Here is a 26,494-nt window from a genome sequence, read left to right on the forward strand (position 1 = left end):
GTAAAGGTCAGCCAAGAAGACAAGAACACTTGCAGCATTTTGCAGAACAGTAATTTTCAGAAGATCAGATATGGAGGTTGAGGAGAATGGCTTTTACTTACTAAGTTATACATCAAATTAAAGGTGGGGACCTTAGTCTGAAGAGTAAGGCTCCTATCCTAAGTTGGGTGTTAGATTTTGGTGAAAATTTCAGCATCTTACAAAGGCTTCATTGCACTGTTGTGTGAACAATGTCCATAGCACATGCAGGATTTGGAAGTAGCCTCCACAGCATGGCTCTTGCTCTGCTGCCCAATTTAAGCTATGAAGGCCAAAATTGGTAGAGCCTGGCATTCAGATGCAGAGGGCCTGAGCTTCGCATATGACCTAAAGCAGCAGTGTCCAAAGTCACAACCACCATCCAACAAAAATGTGGTCCCCATTCAGACCACACCTTTTCATTCCACCTCTGCTTGGTTCCTCTTCTAGATAGATCTGGGCACCAGGATGCTCTGGGCAGTTGTGTCTGTTGTCCAGCATCCCAGAAGGCTGCACAAGAGGACCTCCAGACAGGCGCAACTGACCAGAGTATCTTGGTGCCCAGATCTACCCTGAACAGGAACCACGCAGAGGTAGAACGAAAAACTTAGCTCACTGGGCAGATAGATCTGTCTAAACCCCGGATCCGGCCCCTAGGCCGGGGTTCGAGCAGCCCTGACCTAAAACAAGGTCAATTCCATCCAAAAACCTGAAATTTTTGAGGCAGGGTCTGATGATGCCACAAGACCACAAAGCATGGAAAAATGGGAAGAGGAGTATAATAGTATATCAGATCCTAGCAGTTAACGGGGCAGAGTCAAGTAGTCACTAAAAAACAGCCTTTCATTAATCTTTATCACCTACACATGTGGGGAGGGGGGGGAAACCTGGAGAAGCAGCACAATTATCTGCAAACTAGCAGCCCCAGAGCCAGTTTTATGGAGCTTGACACACAATCTATAAGTTCCTTGGAGAAATGTTATATGCACATCACTATTATTCTTACTGCAGTCTTGTCAATACAAAAGGCTATGGTCAGTTAACAGAACTCTTTATTTCTGCCACAAGGGCTTTGCATACCCAGACTTGCATTGGCAGAGTACTTCCCTTCGTTCGTTCCCTCACTTCAGGATATTTGCACGCTTGTGATTTGTGTCACTTCAGATCATCAAGCTCTTCAGGTGGTGAAACTTGGTCAGCCCTTTCCTTTGTAACACCACATAAAGCATGATGAAGTCATACATAAACTCGCTCTCTGTCACAGCACATTGGTGAAACGCAGGAGAAAAATATGCAACCTGTTGTGTCACACGGCTTAAATTATTAATCCTACGCTTGCTTTCTCCTCACCTCTGCTTTCATTTATTTCAGATCACAGTGTAAATTCTCATTTCATTGCATATCAGTGGCAACTCTAGGTAGATTTTTTCTTCTCCAAATATCAAGGACTAAGTACAGAGAAACACGCAGCCCTTAGTTGCTTTAAAATGCGTAATTTGAGGATTTGGGATTCTTAAAAAAATATGGTATGTTTTTGCATTTATCGTAAATGTCAAACAAACCAAACAACATGTAAATACTAAGGCTTTCACGGCTAGTATTCGTGACATTGAAATGAACAGTGTTTAGGCTGATAGGTCACGATCAAATAAAGCTGTTCACCCCTAACTTTTTGAGAACCGTTTCATAAATCTTCAGGAAAGTGCTTCAAATTATGGTTCTCATTTCTCTGTCATTCTATGAACGTTGGCAAGGTGTTACCAGTTAAGACTTGCCCTATATTGTGAATGGATTAGGAGTTGTGCTATATCTACTGTACCTTCTTTTTTCTTTTCCTTCCACTGTCTAAGGAAAAAAAAAAGTCCTATAAACAAGGCAGAAGTGTTGATCATTGCTGCCAGTGTAGGATCTGCCTTGCTAGAAAACAGATATCGAAGCTGACATGACGAGCAACCTTGACAGGTGTCACTTGGCTGAGCTCCATGTTCATTCTGAGCTTGGTGATGGCAAAGGAGGAGAGCCCTTTAGCTTTTTGCTGCAGGCACCTGTGGCAATTTGGCTAAAGGAAACTTTCCTTCAGCTGTTATCGCTAGAAGTCCCGCGACACACGTCCCAGCAGCCATGATTATATTGAGCATTCTAATCACTGCACTGATTATACCAATTATACGGTAGGGTACTGATTATACCATACTGAGCAGGGACTGTGGCTCACATACTAGTGAGTTCATTACGAGGTTTGCCTCAGACCGGCGCCAAGTAGGAAAATAAGCTATTAATTCCCGAGTCTCTCCACATAACATGACCACTTTGGGGGAAACGAGAGCAAATTGGAGTGAGGAAAAACGTTTTGAGTGATTCCCATTGAGGGACTAGCCGGGCAGTCCCAGTTTATAGCCAAGCAATTCCGTACTACAAGATATGATGGATCCGAGCCACACTGGAAAAATATGTTGTATATTGAGAGAACCAACTCATTTATGTGTTTTTTTTCTTTGAAAAAGGAGCATTTCCACATTGTTTGTTTGAACGGCGAATGCCATTGATACAGTTGAGGGGTGTGTTTTATCCTTACACTCCCTGACACTATTTCCTGACAGTATTTTCAAATTGTTTCTGGGCAAGGTAATTGAGCGGGTGGTGGCGTCTTGGATGAAGCGGATTATCTGGATCCTTTTCAATCTGGTTTCAGGCCAGGCTTTGGGACGGAAACCGCCTTGGTCGCCTTGGTGGATGACCCATGCCGGGGACTGGACAGGGGGAGTGCGTCCCTGTTGGTCCTGCTGGACCTCTCAGTGGCTTTCGATACCATCGACCATGGTATCCTTCTGGGCTGATTGGCCGAGTTGGGAGTTGGAGGCACTGTTTTGCGGTGGTTCTGCTCCTACTTGGAGGGTCGGTCCCAGATGGTGGTACTGGGGAATGCCTGTTGGACACCCTGGCCCTTGAGGTGTGGGGTGCCACAGGGTTCTATTCTGTCCCCCAAGCTATTTAACATCTACATGAAACCGCTGGGAGAGGTCATCCGGGGGTTTGGAGTGGGGTGCCATCAATATGCCGATGACACCCAGTTCTATCTCTCCTTTCCTCCAGACTCCAGGGTGGCGGTTGAGGGCCTGGAGCTCTGTCTGGAGGCAGTGAGGATCTGGATGGGGGCTAACAAGCTGAAATTAAAATCCGGATAAGACAGAGGCTCTCCTGGTTCGGAAATCCTCGATGCAGGTGCTGGACTATTGGCTTGTGCTGAATGGGGTTGCACTCCCCCTGAAGGAGCAGGTCCGCAGCTTGGGGGTTCACCTGGACTTGCAGCTGCTTCTTGATTCCCAGGTGGCGGCTGTGGCTAGGGGGGCCTTCGCTCAGCTTCGGCGGGTGCGCCAGCTGCGGCCGTACTTGGATCGTGGAGACCTGGCCACGGTGATCCATGCCATGGTGACATCAAGGTTAGATTATTGTAACGCGGTCTATGTGGGGCTGCCCTTGAAGACGGTTCGGAAACTGCAATTAGTGCAGAATGCGACGGCCCACGTGGTTACTGGAGGTAGGCGGTTTGACCCTGTCAGTCTACTTCTCCAGCGGCTGCACTGGCTGCCCATTCGTTTCCGGGCCAATTCAAGGTGCTGGATTTGACCTTTAAAGCCCTATGCTTCTCTGGGCTAGGGTATCTTAGAGATCACCTACTCCTGTACAATCCAGCTCGTCCTCTTAGGTCATCAGAGAAGGCCTTTTTACAAGTGCCGCTGCCTAGGGAGGTACGTGGGGCAGCTTGACTTGAGAATGGCTCCCTCTCTTGAGACTTTTCGGCGAGGCCTGAAGACCCCTCTGTTTAAACAAGCCTTCTGAGTTCTCGGCCTTTTTAACATCTTTTCAACATCTTTTAATATTTTTAAATACTTGGTTACAGGCCTGATTCTTTTATGATTTGCAGCTCTATGCTCTTTCTACCTGGCTACTTTTTATCTGACTACTGTTTTTATGATATGTGTTAATATGCTTTTATCTGTTTTTAAATTACATTTTTAATCTGTTTTAACCTGTTGTAAGCCGCCTCGAGTCCCTTCGGGGAGAAAGGCGGGGTAAAAATAAAGTTATTATTATTGTTCATCCCAGAGAAGAAAGTGTTATGAGCCCAACCACTCAAAAAGGCATTATTTTTTGGAATAAAATCATGAGGTATTGGTGGCTATAGCTCATTTTCATTTGTCCTTTGTAGTATTATTATTGAATAAGAGCCCAATCCTGAGTTTCGGCGCACTGGCTTACTGCTGGCGCGCACTGTCGCAAACGTGCCATAAGGTATGCTTGTGAGCACTAACGGCAGACGAGTGCCCGTACTAGTCCAGCACTGGGCTAGCGCCAGGCACGTGCCTGGGCTCCGCCGCTCGGCAGTTGCACAGACCGCTGAGCGGTGGAGAGGAAAGTGAAAGCATGGGGGGAAGTGGGGAGGAGGTGTTCTGGGGAGGTGGGTGGAGGGCAGGGAGGAGGCATGGCGGGGAGGCAGGGGGATGGCAGGGGTAGGCGTGCTCGGATCCTGAACCTCCATGTCAGGCTCAACACCTGACACAAAGGCTCTCACCTTACCTTACCTCTTAGCCCCATTGCGGGGCTACTCCCTTTACCCAGGTGAAGGAGACAAAAGTCCCCTTCTCCCAAGGTGCCACCCGCAGCTGCCGTGGGCACGCGGGATGCGGTGGCTGCCATTTTCAGTGCTGCCGCAGTCAGAGCGGCATTTTCAGAGCTGCCCCGGGAGCTCAGGATTGGGCCCTTAATTTGAGCTTAATTGAGCTCAGGATTGGGCATTCAAGGACTATGCCCTTCATAGTCTTATTGTTGTCATGAGGACAAAATAATAAAAGAGGAAATTTCTGATTTTCTAACCAGAGCTGGTGTTGTGGTATTGAAATGTTTTCTACCTTGTCCTTCCGTGGTCTTTGACCCACAAAGTGCAAACAATTTGATCTGTAGTGTGTATATTAAAGTAAAATTTTAAAATATTTTTGACCAGCCTGAAGATAGATTAATATTATACAGTATTCTGCTTGAGATAAACTTTTAAGGAATAAAAAAATCCTTAAAATTTGGGAGATTTTAAATTCCTTAAAAGTTGGGAGAGTTAGGACGGACAAAAGAAAATATTTCTTTACCCAGCCTGTAATTAGTCTGTGGAACTCCTTGCCACAGGAAGTGGTGATGGCATCTCGCCTAGATACCTTTAAGAGTGGTTTGGACAAATTTTTGGAGGAAAAGTCCATCACAGGTTACAAGTCATGATAGAAGATTGCACAAACCTGATTTTAGAAGTGGATTACCTCAGAATGCCAGATGCATGGGAGGGCAGCAGGACACAGGTTGTGTCTGTTTGTCTTGCGCGCTCCCTGAAGCACTTGTTGGGCCACTGTGAGATACAGGAAGCTGGAGTAGATGGGCCTTTGGCTTGATCCAATGTGGCTCTTCTTATGTTGTTGTTTTTTTGCATTTTTTTTCTGTATTGAAAGAGACATGGGGGGTTGTGTCCTAAGAAAGTTAGGATGCCTCAGCCCTATTGGAATCAATAGAACCTTAGTTAATCTTGATTAATAATATGCCTCATTGAGTTCAACGCTGCTTAGTTGGGATTCACTTTCTTAGAATACAAACCAGTTATCCCCAAGAACTATCCATGTGCAAATACTGTCCATGGTGTCGGTCAAAAAGAATATTGCTGAACTGATTTGACTAGCTGTTTTATTTCATAATATTTATTTGCAACTATTAGACTATGTTTTGTTGTATATGTTAATCATTCAACTAATTATATATATTTTTTTAATCCAGTTAAAGCAATTCTCAGAAATACCTTCTTCTTCTTCACAAAGCTGGACATTCATGTAACACCTGGACAGTGTGGGTGACCCAGGTCAGAACCAGGACACACGAGAAGGGGGAGGTTTACTTTTCCTTCCCCTGCACCATTGTGAAAGGTAGATTTTCCCTTTGAAGCAGCGATTTGAAAACAACAGCATTTGATGGGCAAATCATTGCTTGAAGGAACAATTTTTTCCTTGAAATGGTGTGAGATTGAAGAGTGGTGTGAGATCCACCCTGGGATCCCTACTGGGATTGCATAGACACACACGTGCAATTCTGATAGGAAGTCCACTTTGTTTTTACCCTTGGTGGCCTTGCACTACATCTATGGGTATTTCATGTTTTCCATGCTCCCCATAGACCATGATCTTTCATCCACTTTTCAGGAAAGATTATTTGATGCATTGAACTGGTCACCTCAGTGGTCCAGTGTGTACCCAGATGGGTCACCGGCCTGCTGACCTGAATTGAGCTTTCTGTAAATACAGGGTAGCCAGAAGGCTGAACTTATGTTGAACCACTGAAGTGTAACCAGTTAATTCAACCTGGTTTGATTTTAACTGTCCAGCTTAGAAAGTAGCAGATTGTCATGTGAATTAACCTTACATGTTGACTTCTCCGTATATTTCTCTTGGACTTGTGAGGTAAATTCTTTTGGGCTTTGCCTATCCATGCTAAGCAAGTAAAACATCACTAATTTTTGTGTGTTGGCTTCAGAAAGCTGCAAGTTATTTTATATCCCCTTTCCACACTGAATTTATACTGTCCTCTAGTGGAAGTCTGGGGCAATTGTTATATTGCTGTTAGCTTGAATCTCTCATTGATCCAATGCAGTGATGCTGTAACCGTTTCTAAAAGGTTTTGGCTGAAGTTTTTGGTTGTTTTTCTCTTCTTCAATGAGTAAGGTTGCAGTCTTGAGCATGAATGAAATCAGCAACCCCTACACTTCAAAATGGCCATTAGTCACCCTGTTAACTTGGCTTCTCTGGCTCTGGGACCACCAGAGTGAGTAACTTTGCTCGGAAAGAAGTAAATGAGCTTCTAATTATGGAACTCTCCGTACGACTGCAATGGGGGAAAGGGTTAAGTAGCTCTTGTCTGCCTTGGGAGGGAGGCGTGTTCAACAAATGTATTGAGATACTGGGAGGTGTGAAAAGGTTTTGTCAGATTTCAATCACAGCAAGCTTGAGGCAAGTCTCTCTGGCAATATGTAGCTTTTAATTCACTGCAGATACAGCTTCTCTGACAGTTGCTGAGCAGCTTGTTTCAGCTAAAATAAATGGATTAAACTTCAGAGCAACAGATTACAGCAAGGTCAGGCAGCGATATCAGTAATTTTAGAATATTGTTTATCAGAGTTGCTTTTTTTTCTTGTGGTGGTGCTTTCCGATGGAGACATCCGACACCAGTAGCAGATGAAAAACTCACCCAGAAGATTAGCTTTTCCTACTGCTGCAAGATTAGATAACATTTAATTTGTCTTCAGTAGGAGTATCTCATGAAGGGAACATTAGCAACAGCTTTGATTCTTGGGATCTAAGGACTCCTGTTAATTAGCCCCCTCAATTACACTCTGTGTGTGTGTAGAAAGATTTGGTTTTAAAATTATTTCCCCACTTTACGCAGAGAAAACCCATTGTGCTTTTTTAGGGAGGTCTTTATTTCAACTCCACGTTTTTCCATAAAAGTATCAAAGATTGCATCAAGTCTTCTCATTCCCTTCCTTTAAGTCGGTGCTTATGTTGCTTTCTGAATTAATCAGTGTTTGTGGCATTGTGGTCCAGAAACTGCCGTGGAGGTTGTTTTTCACTGGGTGATACCGATTTTGCTTTTCTCTGTATGCTGCTAAGAATAAATGCATGTTATGGCTGTGCAAGAGTAATATGCACCAGTGAATCATCGGATGTTTTCTAGGAGGGTTTCAAATCCTTTTGAAAACTCCTGCACTGCATCTGCCTTGACATAGAAAGACTTTTACTCATTGTATACAATATTTATTTTGCTGATATAGGATTCAGAGGATACCTGCTAGTCGGGATTTCTGCTGCAGCAGACAGCCAGACATCCTGCATATAGATTTATAAATGAGTTCTCTGCATGATAGGGCTTTCTTGTTTTCCCTTTAAAGGAAAAAAAGAGGGGGGGGGAATACTTTGCCAGCCCTTGATGTCAATATGCTTTGGTTAGTCTGCTAGTTGAGAGTATTTTATACATTTAAAAAAGAGCCAGGCAAACTTTGGTTTGACGAATCAGATTAATTAATTAAAAATAATCGACTAAAAGGCACCCTTTATTATTTGGTTTGGTTTTTTTTTTTTTAACATACCCATTATGTGCAGAAGGAAATACCACTTATGTTGTTGTGCCTGCCACAGTATATACATGTATCATTCAAAACAGAAAAAGTGTAGTTTCTTTGAAGTGGTTATTTTGTCATGTTGGTTTAACGAATAAATTAATTCATTACTCAAAACTTATTTGATTCATTTACTAACATTTTTTAAAAAAGAACCAATGAGAGCCCTAACAAAAATGTTTTCATGGCAGTTCTGGACTTCCATCTCTTTTTCACATGCCATTGTCTCCCTCTTCTGGGATCAAGAAATGGAAATCATCATCACATGATGATGGGGTTGGCTTGACTCTCAATGGCATCCATTCCAGGTCTTTTGAACTATCGTGGGGGTCGCTAAACTTTTCAGCATGAGGGCCACATTGTATATCTGATGTGGTGTTGAGGGCTGGAAAATAAATAAATAAAACATTCATGGGGAACCAATGTGCTGAGAGTTTGAGTGAATACAGTAAGTGGGTGGAAGTGGAAGCAGGATGGGAGCAGAGGGCAAAACTGGCTTGCACAGGAAGAGGAGGGAAACGGATTGTGAAAAAGGATTGGAAGGAGCAGAGGACAAAATTGATTTGCGTGGGATGAGCAGGAATGGATTTTGAAAGCGGCAAACAACCTATAACACAAATCACAAACTTTTTTGGTCTCATTTTCTGCTCTATAAGAACATAAGAACAGCCCCACTGGATCAAGCCATAGGCCCATCTAGTCCAGCTTCCTGTATCTCACAGCGGCCCACCAAATGCCCCAGGGAGCACACCTGATAACAAGAGACCTCATCCTGGTGCCCTCCCTTGCATCTGGCATTCTGACATAACCCATTTCTAAAATCAGGAGGTTGCGCATACACATCATGGCTTGTACCCCATAATGGATTTTTCCTCCAGAAACTTGTCCAATCCCCTTTTAAAGGCGCCTAGGCTAGACGCCAGCCCCACATCCTGTGGCAAGGAGTTCCACAGACCGACCACACGCTGAGTAAAGAAATATTTTCTTTTGTCTGTCCTAACCCGCCCAACACTCAATTTGAGTGGATGTCCCCTGGTTCTGGTATTATGTGAGAGTGTAAAGAGCATCTCCCTATCCACTCTGTCCATCCCCTGCATAATTTTGTATGTCTCAATCATGTCCCCCCTCAGGCGTCTCTTTTCTAGGCTGAAGAGGCCCAAACGCCGTAGCCTTTCCTCATAAGGAAGGTGCCCCAGCCCCATAATCATCTTAGTCGCTCTCTTTTGCACCTTTTCCATTTCCACTATGTCTTTTTTGAGATGTGGCGACCAGAACTGACACAATACTCCAGGTGTGGCCTTACCATAGAATTGTACAACGGCATTATAATATTAGCCATTTTGTTCTCAATACTCTTCCTAATGATCCCAAGCATAGAATTGGCCTTCTTCACTGCCGCCGCACATTGGGTCGACACTTTCATCGACCTGTCCACCACCACCCCAAGATCTCTCTCCTGATCTGTCACAGACAGCTCAGAACCCATCAGCCTATATCTAAAGTTTTGATTTTTTGCCCCAATGTGCATGACTTTACACTTACTGACATTGAAGCGCATCTGCCATTTTGCTGCCCATTCTGCCAGTCTGGAGAGATCCTTCTGGAGCTCCTCACAATCACTTCTGGTCTTTACCACTCAGAAAAGTTTGGTGTCGTCTGCAAACTTAGCCACTTCACTGCTCAACCCTGTCTCCAGGTCATTTATGAAGAAGTTGAAAAGCACCGGTCCCAGGACAGATCCTTGGGGCACACCGCTTTTCACCTCTCTCCATTGTGAAAATTGCCCATTGACACCCACTCTCTGCTTCCTGGCCTCCAACCAGTTCTCAATCCACGAGAGGACCTGTCCTCTAATTCCCTGACTGTGGAGTTTTTTCAGTAGCCTTTGGTGAGGGACCGTGTCAAACACCTTCTGAAAGTCCAGATATATAATGTCCATGGGTTCTCCCGCATCCACATGCCTGTTGACCTTTTCAAAGAATTCTATAAGGTTCGTGAGGCAAGACTTACCCTTACAGAAGCCATGCTGACTCTCCCTCAGCAAGGCCTGTTCATCTATGTGTTTTGAGATCCTATTTTTGATGAGGCATTCCACCATCTTACCCGGTATGGATGTTAGGCTGACCGGCCTGTAGTTTCCCGAGTCCCCCCTCTTTCCCTTTTTAAAAATAGGCGTGACATTTGCTATCCTCCAATCCTCTGGCACTGTGGCCGTTTTGAGGGACAAGTTGCATATTTTAGTCAAGAGATCAGCAACTTCATTCTTCAATTCCTTAATAACTCTTGGGTGGATGCCATCAGGGCCCGGTGACTTATTGATCTTTAATTTATCAATGAGTTCTGAAACATCTTCTCTTTTAACCTCTATCTGACTTAACTCCTCAGTCAGGAAGGGCCGTTCGGGCAGCGGTATCTGCCCGAGGTCTTCTGCCGTGAAGACAGATGCAAAGAACTCATTTAATTTCTCTGCCATCTCTAAGTCTCCTTTTATCTCCCCTTTCCCTCCCTCACCATCCAGAGGGCCAACCGCTTCTCTGGCGGGTTTCCTGCTTCTAACATATTTGAAGAAGCTTTTATTATTCCCCTTAATGATGCTGGCCATGCGTTCCTCATAGTCTCGCTTGGCCTCCCATATCACCTTCTTACATTTCTTTTGCCACAGTTTATGTTCCTTTTTATTCTCCTCATTAGGGCAAGACTTCCATTTACGGAAGGAAGCTTCCTTGCCCTTCACAGCCTCTCTAACTTGACTGGTTAGCCATGCGGGCACCCTCCTGGATTTAGTGGAACCCTTCTTTCTTTGGACTCTTTTTACCCTCCTTTTCAACCTCCTTCTAACCAGCCTCCTCATTTGGGGGAAGTCTGCCCGTCGGAAGTCAAGGGTTTTTGTTAGAGATTTGCCTGGTATTCTTCCCCCAATGTGCACGTCAAAACGGATCGCAGCATGATCACTGCTCCCCAATGGCTCAGTAATGTTTACATCTCTAACCAGGTCCTGCGTATCGCACAATATTAAATCCAGAGTTACCTGTCCTCTGGTGGGCTCCGTGACTAGCTGCTCTAAGCCACAGTCATTTAGCATGTCAAGAAATCCGGTTTCCTTATCAGAACACAAATTGACCCAGTCAATATGAGGATAATTGAAGTCCCCCATGGTTACAACCCTGTCCCTCCTTGTCACCTCCCTGATCTGTTTCCTCATTTCAAGGTCCCCATCCGATTTCTGGTCTGGAGGACGATAGCACGCCCCCAGTATTACATCGCTGCATAAGCCTGCGCAAGCCTTAAACTCTGTATAAGTTTAACACACTGACCCATTTCTGCCCAGCCCACAGGTGTACACATTTGATCCCTGTTGTGTACATGCAACATTGGGCAGAAATGGCTTAATTTTAATTTATATTTATATTCCAGATCTCCAAGCATGGGTATATAACTCATTCTGCCATTAGAGGTCCTGAATGTAATGCAATGTAATGGAACAATTTCTTTCCATTACATTGCGTTACGTTCAGCACCTCTAGTGGCTGAATGAGGTATATAGCCATGCTCAGAGAAACCCAGAAGTGTGTCTTTGGAGCTATGTTTAGATCCAAGAGGCCGGGGGAACCCCACGGGCTAGATAGAATCCTCCCGAGGGCTAGATTTGGCCCACAGGCCAGGGTTTGGAGAGCTCTGAACTAAGGGAACGTAGAACATGGGCAACCAGCTTACAGTGAGTCAGATCCAGTTGGTTCATCTAGCACAATGCTTGTGTGTGTGTGTTGTTTAAAATATTGATACATTCCTTTTCCCTTTCCAATAGCAGGCATTCAGAGCAGCTTACAACAAATTTTAAAGGCAGAAAAACTGCTAACTAGGTAATAGGCACTTTTTCAAGTGGGTGCTCCTCTTTTATTTAGCAGGGGGAGAGTAACTGGCCTTCCTCACCCCAGCAGTGTCTTTTCTAGTGGCTGTCTGCAAGTGTTTTGCATCTTTTTGGATTGTGAGCCCTTTTGGAATAGGGAGTCATTAGTTATCTGACTTGCTCTGTAACCCGCTTTGTGAACTTTCTGTTGAAAAGCAGTATATAAATACTGTTAACAACAACAACAGTAAACACATGTATAGGATTGATAGGAATGTATTAAAAACTACCCAACAAGAATAAATGCAATCTAGCAACATAAAAACTGAAACCAAAACAGAACTAGAACAAGGGCTCAGATGCTAAAGAAAATAACTTTTCAGCTGCCTGCTAGCAATTGGGCCATTTTGATCTTTGCCAGCAAAGAGTTCCACTTAGAGGGCACCCTCTCTTGAAACTGGACTTCTAAGCACAGAAGGACATGTAAGAGGGCATCTCCTGGCTAACAGCAGGTGTTGGGCCATTTTATAAGAGGGAGAGTGATCCTGTAGGTACCCTCATCCTAAGATATTTAGGCAGTGGTGTCACTAGGTTTGTGTCACCCTTTTCAGGAGGCCAGTGCCTCACCGCCATGATGGACCTCTTCCCATGCAGTGGGTGGGGTGATGTCCTGGGTGGTGGGTGTGCTGATGCACCTTTGCCCCACCCCTGCTGGCTTTTTTGTCTATAACTTTTGATAGAATAGAGAGATTTCTTTTTTTCGTATTTGCTAATTTTTGTTGCTGCAAAATAAGAATAGAGATACTTCAAGTTTGACAGTCTCTTTCATTGCATGAAATTACACATCGAATGATATACGATGGTATTATTTGAAAAATATGGAGATTTAAAAATTTTGGCCAGCAGTGGTGTTACCCTTCTGTGCACATCACCCGGTATGGTCTACACCCCTCGCACCCTCTAGTGACACCACTGTATTTAGGGCTTTAAAGGTAATGCCCAGCACTTTGAAATGCACCTGGAAACTCACAGGCAGCCAATGGAGCTTCCGTAAGAGTAGAGTGATCCAGTCAGATTGCCTGGTGTTGGTTAGTAGTCATACTGCAGCATTCTACTCTGGATGAAATTTCCCAGTGCTTTTCAAAGACGGCACCATGTATAAAACGTGTTACAAGAGTCCTATTTTTATGAAACCAATGTATGGGCAGCCATAGATCTGACTGATCTAGGAGAGGATGTAGATGGTGCATCCGCCTAAGCCAGGCAAAGGTAGTCCAGGCCACAGCCACTGCTTGGGATATCCCTCAGCAAAGCTGGGTTCAAAAGCACCCCAAAACATAAACCTGTTCCTTCAGTGGGAGTGAAACTCCATCCAAAGCAGGCTGACAGACCATGTCCTGGGGTTGCAGGTTTCCTGAGTAATAGCACCACTGTCTTGTCCGAATTTAATTTCAGCTTGTTGCTTCTACCCCGACTCAGACTGTGACTTAGGATTTTCACAGCCTTGCTGGCACCAGTCAGTGTGGTGGTTCAGGTGATCTACACAGCTGGCTTTCCAGGGCTCTGAACAGGAGTCTGGCCCAGCCCTATAGGTCAATGCCAAGAATTGAACCTGGGACCTCCTGCAGTCAAAGTGTGTATTCTTACACTATGCTTCTGTTCCGCCCCCATAATCAGGCTGCAGCAGACATGGGTATTGGGAGAGTTTTATTCCATGCTGGGAAAGCTGGAATTGCCAGGGACAGGAGGACGATTTATCACCATCTTCCGTGGTTGTTTTGTCCCCTTTCTCCCTTTTCCGTTTTCTTCCTGGAAAGACTCTCTTTTCCTTCTGTGAGAAAGGGTACTTTTTCTCACTTCATCTGATGACACCACTGTAGTAGAAGGAAATCTAAAACAAATTGAAGGATCGGGGTAAACTGCAAACACACACACACACACACACACACAGAGAGAGAGAGAGAGAGAAAGAGAGAGAGAGACCTAGTGCTAGGTTGCTGGGGGCCCTGGATAAAATCATTCATTGTCCCCCATGGAGCCTTACATAGCACATTGGGCATTACCAGTGGTTGATTTGATCTGATAACTTGGGCCTGGCAGTTCCTGACCCTGTGTGTGTGTGAGAAAGAAGGGGGGGAGAGAGGGGGGAGATATGTAAAATATACAGAATGTTATTCCACAAACTAAAATACGATATGTAAAACAACCTCAAACACCCTCAAATAAAAAGCCATACACACAAAGCCACAAAGTTAAACAGGAATACAAAAACAATGTTCCAGATCACAGGATGTCAAAAATGTAGAACAGCTTCCAAAAATTAGTATTTGAAATGTGTGCAAATCATGATTATTGGGTTGTTGTATAATCATAAAACAGCTTGAGATTCTGAAGGATGGAGACTTCATAGATACAACACAAATGAAAATCATTAGCAAACCTGAACGTCAATTTCACAAACTGATGGTTCTGCCTGCCAAAGTCCACTTAGATAGAGATGCATGATCTTTTTGCCAGATGATTCTTGAAATAAATGAATGCAACAGCCAGTCCATTACTCTTGTCTTTTGTAATGTTCTTAAGTTGCAATTTATTTATTTATACAGGTATTTATATACCGCCTTTCTTTGGTTGTCAGATTTCTCCTAAGACTTTAATCCAAGGCGGTTTACACAGGCAGGCTGTTCTAAACTCTGTAGGGATTTTTACAATTGAATAGTTCTAGTCTTTCATAGAACTCCTCGTTCCAGCTGGATTCCTTCCCAGTCTGGCCTCTCTCTGGCCCTTTGCCTCCCACGCTCCACTTGATGGCAACTCCTCTCTGCCACCTAGGGCCAGCTCATCAGTATATCAGCATGTCGTCATTTCTCGCACACCTGGAAATAAGTCCCATCGAACACTGAAAAGGCACTAAAATTGTCACTGCACATCACCAGTTTTTTTGACAGTTGACAAGGCACACTATGCTGCTGGTGGAGCTCACATCCCCCAATGACCCTACTAATAAATTATCACCCCGCAAACTCCTGTGGCATACCTGCAGACCCTTTGCAGCACACCAGTGTTCTGTAGCACAGCACTGCATCAAACTCAGTAGATCTTCCTTCTGCATAGACATATGTAAGACTGCATTGTAGGTCTCCCAGATGCATTCTGTAAAAGCCTGATTGCAACATCAACGAGTTTGATTTGGATCAAGGCTATCTTCTGTTTGGTTTGCCCATTGAAGGGAATCTGCCCTGCTGCTGACATGGGACAAGAGACCCCATGAAGTCCACAGCAACTCTCTGTGCATGCAGAAATACGAAACCGCCGTTCACCAACTCCATCCAATTAGTACATCTGGTCCAGTACCGACTACTCTGACTATAAATGGCTCTTCACGGCTTCAGGCAGGTTTTGTTCCAAGCTTTGGGATCTGAGATCCTTTTTAACCAGGGACTTCAGTTACAATAATTAACTTGCAAGGTTTCATGACACTGCATGTCATGTAACAGTGTCAGTCAATCAGTAAGCATGTTAACAGGTGCAATGAATGTGAATTAGTGCTTAAGGGTCCCCCATTCTAAGCAGGCGGAAACATCTTTGGGTCTTTCCCAAAGAATATAAGTGCCAAACTCCACCCTAGGCTGGCAGATACTGGAGATCTATAGCCTTCTGAGGGTAGGTTGTGTGAGGCTGTTGGAAAATGCTGACAGTTCTTATGTAGCACCTCTTTCCCAACATTAATCCTGGGTATTGATTGGCTATACATTGGCCACAGAAGTAGAGATGATGTCTTCACATATTAGCATTAACTTTTTCCTTTGGTGAAAGAGCCATAGCATCCTTTTGATGGATGTTCTATATCTGCTGTATCAGTAAAAGCAAACAGTTTCTGGACAAAGGTGCTTGCATCTAGACTTTTACTAAAAGGCTACTTGAAACATAAAGCGCTGTCTTGCAAGGTATGAAGTTAGTTGGAAATGTTAATCATTAATATGCCATGTGAGGCCATCATTCTCCGGCACAGGCACTCTGTTCTCAATGCACATTTCATGTTCAGTGTGCCTCAGATCCTGGATATGTTAATGAGGTCTTGTTTGCAATATGCACTGGGTGATTTTCTTTTTCTTTTTCCCCACTGAACATTTTCTCAGTCTCCTTCTTCTGTGCACACAGAAAATATCAGCATAAACCCCTTTGATGGACTACGTCTCTAGAATGTTAAAACAGTCTTTATGGAAAAGCAAAATCCATTTAGGGGAACAAAGGAACAATAAACAATGTTCACCAATTTTTAGCACAGTTTGTAACTGAATCTCTTTACTGTTCAGACTGATCTTTTGGCTTATTTATAAGATTACAATAAAACCCAAGATTAAATTCTCTACCTGAGTCAGTTTCTTATTGATTGAACTCATTCAGTCTCCTCTCTAATTTCACCGATTTTATATATATTATTGTTATTAGTATTAAAGCCAGACACGAAAATGTCAGTTATCCAGTGCCAAATCTAATTTCCCCCTCGATATGTTTTTTTTTTTTTTAAGTGTAGCTGGAATGGATTAGAGGGACTGATTAGAATTCATCTTGAAATCTTAAAAGCAGATCTTTAAATGAGAGAGGCTGCAATAGGAATTAAAATGTCTTTATTGGCCTAAAATCCTCTTCCTTATTTTTAATGATGTAAGTACCCTTTCTTAAGTTGATCTGCCGTGTGGGCTGGACTCTATCCTAGGAACATGTTTAAGAAAAGAGAGGAGATTGCATAGTACTTGCAACAAAATTTCTTTCTTAACCCTTCATTTGTCATGATGTTATTTCTTAGTTTGCATATGGGATAAACAAGGGGTTCCAAAACTCACAGCGATGCCCTCCTTCCACTGCTGCCGGTCTCATAGCCCAAAATTGTGCCAATGACACAACAATGCACAAAGTGATGACATCTTGGCACCTACTTCCGGGTTCTGCAATCTCAGGCAACTCTGAAATAGGTGCTAAGCAGAAGCCCCCCCCCCCCCCCCCCCAAAAAAAAAACCTGGCAAAATAATGCAGAGCAGAGCCTCTGCTCCACAGTCTGTCATGTCGCAATTGTGCTGTTGAGCAGCTCAGCCAGTGTACTTCCTGTGACATCCCTGGGGGCTTGTCACAATGCCCCAGGGTGTTGCGATGCCCATTTTGGGATCCCATTTGAGAACATGTAAGCTATGTATTATAGTAAATGTGCTGCTAAAAATGGCAGCTATGCATTTAGCCCCTCCCCATATAGGGGTAGTATCAGGAGTCAGCCACTGGCAAATGAATCATGCCCATCAGAGGACCCATTCAGTCAGGCTGACCCCTGAACCTTCACTACTGGTGGCAACAGTAGTGCCCAGTGTGTCACCAGGGGCAGGAAGGGGCAAAGGCACGGGGACAAGTACAGGGTTTTTCCCTAGTACCTCCAGCAACCTGGTATCATCATTGTCTTCCCATAACGTCTCACAAAACTTGCTTATAATGATTTCATACTATTCCATTTCCCCTGTTCCGCCCATCCTACCAATAGCATCTTATGATGTGGCATGATGGTGGATGAATTGCAGACCAGTGCTGGCCTTAGGAGATGTGTAAGATAACTTTATTGTGACTTGCGTGTTAATTTTCCTGTTCCTTGAAATTGATATATAGGCTTTTTTTCTGGTGGAACCTATCACTTCATCTGTTATAATGAATTCCCTGTTCTTTACCTATCCTTGTAATTATAAAGGATTTTCTTACCCCTATTTATCAAATTGTTGTTGGCAACCTTCAGTCTCGAAAGACTATGGTATCGCGCTCTGAAAGGTGGTTCTGGAACAGCGTCTAGTGTGGCTGAAAAGGCCGATTCGGGAGTGGCAATCCCTTCCACACTGGGAGCAAGTGCAGTCTGTCCCTGGTCTGTCTCCCTGGCTATGGGCCTTCCTTCTTTGCCTCTTAGCCTCGGACTGTTGACCAAGTGTCTCTTCAAACTGGGAAAGGCCATGCTGCACAGCCTGCCTCCAAGCAGGCCGCTCAGAGGCCAGGGTTTCCCACTTGTTGAGGTCCACTCCTAAGGCCTTCAGATCCCTCTTGCAGATATCCTTGTGACCCCTTTGACATCCGAAGCGGCGTGAAGCAGGGCTGTGTTCTTGCACCAACCTTGTTTGGGATTTTCTTCGCTGTTCTGCTGAAGCATGCCTTTGGAACTGCAACAGAAGGCATCTATCTCTGGACCAGATCAGATGGAAAGCTCTTCAACCTCTCCAGACTGAGAGCAAAGTCCAAAGTCCAGCTGAAATGGCTGCGTGACTTCCTCTTTGCCGACGATGCAGCTGTCACTACCCACTCTGCCAAAGATCTCCAGCAGCTCATGGATCGTTATCAAATGGGGACAAGTATATTACCACTCTGTCTGTGCTGCTTTGAATATGGAATATGTGTCTGTGGTTTTCGTTAAGAATCCCCATGATCACTGTTGAAGTTCACATTATGCAGATGACTAGAGAAAATTGTGGATCCTTTCTGCTCTCCAGTTTTCCGCACACGTCTCAGCTTTTGCTTTTGTCGTTGTAAACTTTGTTGCTGACTTCCGATTATGATTGTCCATATCGCATATTACACTCATGCAGGTGTTCAAGCTCACATGTCATTTAAAAAGAAAAAAAAAACAACTATGAACCAGCCATGTAAAAACAAGACTCATTCTTCAGAAACATGTTGCTTTGATCCTCATATGTTGGATTATGTCTGATCACGAGGGAATGTGCAGTTGCTTAATTTATGAGGTGTGCTGCTTACCTGTGATACAAGGACATCTGCAAGAGGGATCTGAAGGCCTTAGGAGTGGACCTCAACAAGTGGGAAACCCTGGCCTCTGAGCGGCCCGCTTGGAGGCAGGCTGTGCAGCATGGCCTTTCCCAGTTTGAAGAGACACTTTGCCAACAGTCTGAGGCTAAGAGGCAAAGAAGGAAGGCCCATAGCCAGGGAGACAGACCAGGGACAGACTGCACTTGCTCCCGGTGTGGAAGGGATTGTCACTCCCGAATTGGTCTTTTCAGCCACACTAGATGCTGTTCCAGAACCACCTTTCAGAGCGCGATACCATAGTCTTTTGAGACTGAAGGTTGCCAACATTAACATTATATTATCATTATGCTTATCTCTAGAGTTTGAATTTTGAGGTTTCTCCCTTGTCCCCTCTTGTCAAGTTTTTGATGTAACCCTTGACATGAGAAATGATGAGGCGACCTTGTACCAAAGTGAACCCCTTGGTCCAGCTAGTTGAGTATTGTCTTCATGGGCTGGAAGCAGCTCTACAGGGATTCAGGCAGTGGTCTTGGCCAACCCTATGCACAGGTGCCAGGGATTGGGCCATGAGCCTTCTGCATGGGAAACATGCACACTTACACTGAGTTAACTGAACTAGCCATCCTGTGGTGACTTCTTGCATTACCACTCAGAGCATGCCTTAGCTGCAGTATGGCCTTTGCACAAGAATCTTGCAAGTCCCTTTATAATTTCCTCCTCCTGTGCACTCCTCCTAGGACGATATAACACCCACAGACAAATGGTATATAAAAAAATAAACTGTAAATTCACATAATGAAGTGGATCTCTTTTTATTTTTATTTTGGAAGCTCGCCTTGCTGTTCAACCACTTTTAAAAACTGTTGCTGGGTGAGCTCCTCCACATTGGAATTATATGTATTTTGCAAGAGTGCTAAACCCCAAAAGAATTGATTTCATGTATATGCTTTTAACAATGATAGTCAATGGGGCTTCCTCTCAGGGAAACTGTGGATAGGATTGCAGCCCTTGAGATGTTTGGGGTGTTTTTTTAAACAGATCACCAACTGCTTGTGAGTTTTAGGAGGGTTCTTTATTTAACTTATCGTATTTACTTACTTGATTGATTTTGATTTGATTTTTTCTTATGGAGTGTGTTAAATGTTTCCTGCTTGATGATGTCACTTTTGGCTATGACAGCACTTCCAGGTTAATGACATCACTTCTGGTGGGTCCTGACAGATTGCTGTTCGAAACAGTGGGTCCTGGTGCTGAAAAGGGAGGAATTTGGATTTTTTTTTTGCCAGGACACTCTCATCTGGAACATGCCAGCTTTCACTCAGTCAATATCTATTCTCTTTCAGTAGTAACTGGAAATTGTTAAACTGGAGTTTTAATCTGCCCCTTTCCTTTTATGCCTTATTTTGGGGGGAGAAAAACTGTTGCCCAAGTGACAATATATTGGTTTTCCTCCCTAGGTTGAAGCCATTCTGGTCAACATATTTGGTGGGATTGTGAACTGTGCCATTATAGCCAACGGAATCACCAAAGCCTGCCGAGAACTTGAACTAAAAGTGCCTCTAGTGGTCAGACTTGAAGGTAAGTGTGACGGGGTCTTCATCACCCTTCTGCAACTATTTGCAGCAGCTCATCTTTGCTTCCAGGTTCACTGGATTCCTTGCCCACCTATTCTGTTATCACTGGGCTCCTTTGCAAGTGGCCTAGTCATCCTAGTCAGAGAATCAGTCAGTCAGTCAGTCAGTCAGTCAGTCAGTCAGTCTTTCTTTCTTTCTTTCTTTCTTTCTTTCTTTCTTTCTTTCTTTCTTTCTTTCTTTCTTTCTTTCCCCTGATTTCCCGAGCAGCAAAAGCCCTCTGTGATACCTTAAAGGGAAACAGGAAAACCTCTTCCCCCAACTCCTGCTGCAGAAATGCTTCATATTACAGAGTTCTCTGGTGATGGCAAGCTTCCCTCTTCCTTCTGCCAAGTTGCTTATCAGCTATTTGGAGAGTTGTTGTGCCTGTGTCGTTAGGCTGGCTGCCTCTGCCAGGTTCTGTGTGTCCTTCATCTATTGGCAAGCCCACCTTATGTATCAAGTGCAGCAGTATGTGTAGCCAAATCTAAGACTCTACTTGGGGGCACAGGGCGATCTGGAATGCTGTGAATGCTTTCCTTCTGGGTGGGTATTTTGTGGTCCACTGATCTAGCAACCATTGCAAAAGCAGTCTCTGATCCGTTCATTTCCCAGGCTCATCTTGCTTTAGCTACATGCCATCGCCTGAACTGGAGCAAAATGATTTCTGCTCCTTCTATGATTGCTTCCATTTATGCAGTGCAACAGATCTATCTTCAGTCCAGAATGTTGTGCGCACTGCTGACGAAATGCTCCTCTGATGGTAGGCTTAGACCATCTATCCCAGAGAATGGTCAGAAGGCACATGCTTTAGACTAGACCAGGGGTGTCCAAAGTTTTTGGCAGGAGGGCCATATCAGCTCTCTGACACTTTGACACAGGGGGCCAGGGAAAAAAGAATTAATTTACATTTAAAATTTGAATAACTTTACACAAGTTTACATAAATGAATATATTAAAGATGAACTTATATGAATGAATGACGGTCTTGCAATAGCCCAAGGCCTATAAAAGACCTTGCACAAAGCAAGGCTGGCTTTTCCTTTGCTGCTGCTACTGCATCACAAACGTGAAAGAGCAAGCAGTGGAGGGAGCCCTCATCCCACAGCTCATGCGAGAGGTCAAACAGTCACCCTCACGCTGAGAGCAGTTGCGTAGAGCCAGTGCAGGCTCCAACAAATTTCCAGAGGGCCAAAGGCTCATTGGAGACTGGGGGCTCCCTGAGGGTCGCATTGAGAGGCCTCGAGGGCTGCAAGTAGCCCCAGGGCCGGGGTTCGGGCACCCCTGGGCTAGACTAAACATTGCAATCGTCATACAGAAGACAGAGGAAGCTGCTTTATATTGAGTCGAATCATTGATCTATCTAGCTTGATTTCCTGCGCTGACTAGGAGCAACACTGCTGGGTCTTGTCCATGCCCAACCTAGAGATGCCATCCACGATTTGCATCCCAGTTTCAATCCCTGTGTTGTCCTGCATAGGAAGTCTTCTTTCCAATGCAGAGATACAGCTCTCCACAAAGTACCACATTGTATTTCTGTGACCCTCGGGTGCTGGAGGGGCGGATGGAGGGCTAACAATATGGGGAAGGGTAAATTTATATCTAGCCACACTGACTGTATTAATTTAGCAACCCTGTACTGATTTCAGGACAGGACAATTTCATGTGGAGCCATTTGAGTTATACAGGTTGAGCCTCATTATTCACATGGGTTCTGTTCCAAGCACTCACATGGATGGCAAAAAACGCACTATAGAAAATCAATTTAAAAAACAAAGTTTCTTTTCTCCTGTGATTTAAAAGCAGCCTTGCTGACCTTTGTGATGTAAGATAAGAGTCATTAAGAAGACAATTCATCAACCAGTCCTCCTCTAAGAGCTTAGAAAGCTTCACTCAGCCCCTCCCTTCACCAATGCAAAGTGATCACCTTTCTTTGGTGCTCAGGGGGAAGGGAGGAGCCCGCTGGACAGAGAAGGATTGATGGATTGTCACCCAGCTGCGCTCTCTCTCTCTCTCTCTCTCTCTCTCGCTCTCTCTCTCTCATTAAGGAGGCTATTGTTAAAGGACTGTTCGGTTTTTTAAACTGATTTTAAAGGGATGCATTTTTCCCCTTCTACAGGGATCAGCACATTCCTTCTCATTTGCAGTGGCCATTCATGTTGAGTCAAATCCATGTATAAAAAAATCCGTGTATAACAAGGCTGGACCTATATTTTTGTACTACTCCCAGCACACTGCAAAAGTATATACTAAAACAGCAGTAGTCCTGTCTACTTTCTCCCTTTTTCCTGAGATGCCATGGATTAGTTAGATTAGCACACCAAAAGTCATGGAGCCAAATGTCATGGATGAAAACTGGCTCTTTCTACCTGTGGACACCGAAGAAGCTGAGGTTAGGTTAGGTGACTTGGCCCACTTGCAAATTCCTGATGCTGAGATCTTAGGGAGGTCTGATCTTAGGAACAGGAGCTAGGAAAAGAACATAAGGAGAGCCTGCTGGATCCAGAACAAAGGTCAATTGATTCCGGTATCTTGTAACCCATAGTGTCCCAGCAGGTGCTTCTGGGAAGCCCATAAGCAGGAAGGAAAGGCCAGCTTCTCTCCCACCATTGGTCCCCCTGCCACTGTTCAGGGGCATTCTCTGCTGAATCTAGAGATAGCAGTGACTGCAGCATCCCTTTCTGCCTGTTTGAAATGGCAGATGGAGTTAAGGTGGGAGGGTGGGAAGAGCAAGCGGCCTTATTCCCACTAATCCTCTGGTTCCGTAGGCCTATGTGACTATAGAGGAGCTGAGCAGCTACTGCCAGCTTTTCCTTCCCAGTTTGGTAGGGCAGCTCATTTCCATAACCATTACTATGTCTAAATATTCAGCTGCATACATAATCCTCAAATTAGAAGGATGAAGGGATATTGGGGTGTCTTCCAGTTCGCCACTTTCGCTGAGAAGAGATTCTCCATTTACATATCTTGAAGATCTTTCTAGATTTTTTTTTTTTTTTTGGTATTAGAACTCTGTATTTCTAGGTTGGAAACCTGTGAGAAAGATCCCCTTCCAGAAGCCTTGTAATCATTGGCCAAGTGATACACATTTAGCTTCTTTAATCTTCCCTCTAAGCTGATCCTCCATCCCAGCCCCTTTAATCACATTTGCTGCTTATCTTCGAACTCTCATGATGTGATAAGACATTAAAATTATTTTGAATTTTTTAAATGCTGCCCCAGGATGTTAAAAAATATAGGATGTTAAAAAAAACAAAACAGGCCGATACATTTTGTGGTGTTTCTCCCCTCTTTCCCCCCTCCCCATTTGGTCCATTTCTCCAATGGAAAGTTCATGATTATTCCCATAAATCTTAACAGATTTGTGGCTTGCACTTTAAAGACGCTTTGCCCACATGCAATGGATTACAAATGTCTTGATGAGTAAAGTTTTAATCAGTCAGATCTGTCTTGATTTAGCGGGATTTTCAGGACAAATCTTTGTGCTCAGCTGTATAATAATTACAAGCTGTTTTACCAGTGGATAAAGAAAGGATTACTCTTCCGTTTGAAAATGGTAACTTTATAATTACATGTATTTACTTGCCTGAAAAAGAAAGAAAAAAAGAGCTCACTAGCTAAAAGGCAAGATTTTTTTTATTTTTTTTGAAGGAGGGATAGCAACTGGAAGAATTGTGTGTTCTATATTTTAAAGTTTACTGATGATTGGTTCTTTTTGGAAAGTGTGACTTCTTTTTAACTTATGTTGTTTCAGAGGATTTTTGCATGGAATAATGAAAAGGATTAAAGCAAAAAATGCAACGTTCAGATTATTGGTAGAATTACAACAAAATGTGATTCTGCCCCATCTCTGAGTTTTATATTATTAGTTTGCTATAGGTCCTGCCTCTGATCCAGAATCCTGTCTGTCTGTTTGCACATGCACATATACACAAGAGTCCCAGCGCAATACAATTCTCTTCATTCATTTTTGTGGGTGAAGCAGTTCTTTTTCCATAATCCTTTACGCTTTCATATGAATGTCTCCTGCACAAGGACTTATGCATGGGAAGGATAAAGTGGATAGAGAGATGCTTTTTACATTCTCACATAACACCAGAACCAGGGGACAGCCACTAAAATTGTGTATTGGGAGAGTTAGGACAGACAAAAGAAAATAATTCTTCACTCAGCGTGTGGTTGGTCTGTGGAACTTCTTATCACAAGATGTGGTGACGGCATCTGCCCTAGAAGCCTTTAAAAGGAGATAGGACAAGTTTCTGGAGGAAAAATCCATTACAGGTTACAAGCCATGATGTGTACGTGCAACCTTCTGATTTTAGAAACGGGCTATGTCAGATGCAAGGGAGGGCACCAGGATGCGGGTCTCTTGTTATCTGGTGTGCTCCCTGGGGCATTTGGTGGGCCGCTGTGGGATACAAGAAGCTGGAGTAGATGGCTATGGCCTGATCCAGCAGGGCTCTTCTTATGTTCTTATGACTTGTTGCAGATGGGAGAGAGCTGTGATGGCATCATGGCTAAAACCCCACCCCACAAACACACACACACACAAGAAACCACTGAATAAATACCTTTTTATTGAGATATTTAACCTTTGGGTAAATGTAGTGAGAGAAACAGAGGCTGAAAATGTCTGCTTCGGAGGTGCAAAATGTCTGTCACCTGAGGATTGTAGAACAGGAAAAGTCCACCTCCGCCATGCCTCCATTTCTGCCTCACCTGCATGCATTGCCATAATGTCTGCATGTGATTAATGTGCATTGATTACAAGATAGGTACACCAGGTTCCTTCAAGACAATAAAAGTGCGACTTTGAGAAATAGCATGTAGCAAGCAGTCGCCCTTCCAACTTCAGAGTAAATGATCTGAATCAAGTTTAGCCAACCTGCAAAGAAAATGCTTTTAAACTCACCTTTTATTTGCTGCTCCACATAGTAGCAACTTAGGGTCCAATCCTATCCAATTTTCCAGTGCTGGTGCAATTGTGCCAATGGATCATGAAGTGCATCTTGTGGTGGGGCAGCAGTCACAGAGGCCTCCTTAAGGTATGGGAACCTTTGTTCCCTTACCTTGGGGCTGCATTGCGGCTGCACCGGTGCAGGAAAATTAGATAGGATTGGGCCCTTAGTTGTTACATGCTTAAGAGGTGTCTGCAATACACAAGCACAGGTGTCCCCCATATTCATAGGGGATTCATTCCAGTCCCCCCCCCCCGAGCAGATACAGAAACCTTGGATATGAGAGAACCCTATCTCCGTGGCCTCCCCCCCTCACCATTAACATTGTTCAAAGGCTTATTGCAGTGAAGTGTTCCCATCCACCTGTTCCTGTGTTCCCCCAGTGTATAATTGACTGAAGGCCCAATCCAATTCTGATGCCACTCCAACATTACACAGATGCTATCACCATGTCTGTCATATCCTAGGAAATATCCCAAGCCCATCCAGGCAATGCCACACCAGGGCAATGCTAGCACAGACCTGCCTGCCCAACAACACATCCATGAAAAGTCTTGACGCACTCTGTCACCCACAGAATAGCATCCTGACATCAGCGTGGCATTGGCATGATACCCATGCATTATCTGTCAGTGTGACATCTGTGTGTCAGCTATTAGGTGGCACAAATCTGAGTAGCCCATGTAAGGTGGGCAAGGGGTTAGGACGTGACATGTGCTGCTGCCACTCATCCAGCCCCTCTTCTTTGTCCAATCCTTCCTTTGTTCTGCCCTCCCCTGCCCAGAAATGCCCCCTCCCCACCCCCGGAACACCCCTCTCTCACCCCCTGCACCATCCAGCAAAACTTTCCTCCTCCAGCTGGCGTAGGGGCTTGATCCAACCTGGGCAAGACTGCATGGGCCTCTGCACCAGGCTGGCTGAGTCCTGGGTTGGTGCTAATGTGTCTTATGGCATGTTTGTGACACTCGGGAGCCGGCACAGGAGGCCTGCACCAGCTCAAGTCAAAGTTAGGATTGGGCTGCCCATTGCACAGCATCTTGCATAAGAAGCTACCATCTTTTTGAGATTCACA

At 44.3% G+C, this 26,494-nt stretch overlaps 1 protein-coding gene across 1 annotated transcript in view; it reads left to right on the forward strand.

The window, feature by feature from the left end:
- Positions 1–26,494, forward strand: part of SUCLG2 (succinate-CoA ligase GDP-forming subunit beta) — a 231,712-nt gene that overhangs the window by 190,944 nt on the left and 14,274 nt on the right. Inside the window, exon 10 of the mRNA XM_066616362.1 lies at positions 20,312–20,432. Within this exon, the coding sequence (XP_066472459.1) occupies positions 20,312–20,432 (121 nt within the window). The remainder of the gene's footprint in view (positions 1–20,311; positions 20,433–26,494) is intronic.

Source organism: Tiliqua scincoides, chromosome 2 (genome assembly GCF_035046505.1).
Source record: "Tiliqua scincoides isolate rTilSci1 chromosome 2, rTilSci1.hap2, whole genome shotgun sequence".
Classification (NCBI taxonomy): Eukaryota; Metazoa; Chordata; class Lepidosauria; order Squamata; family Scincidae; genus Tiliqua; species Tiliqua scincoides.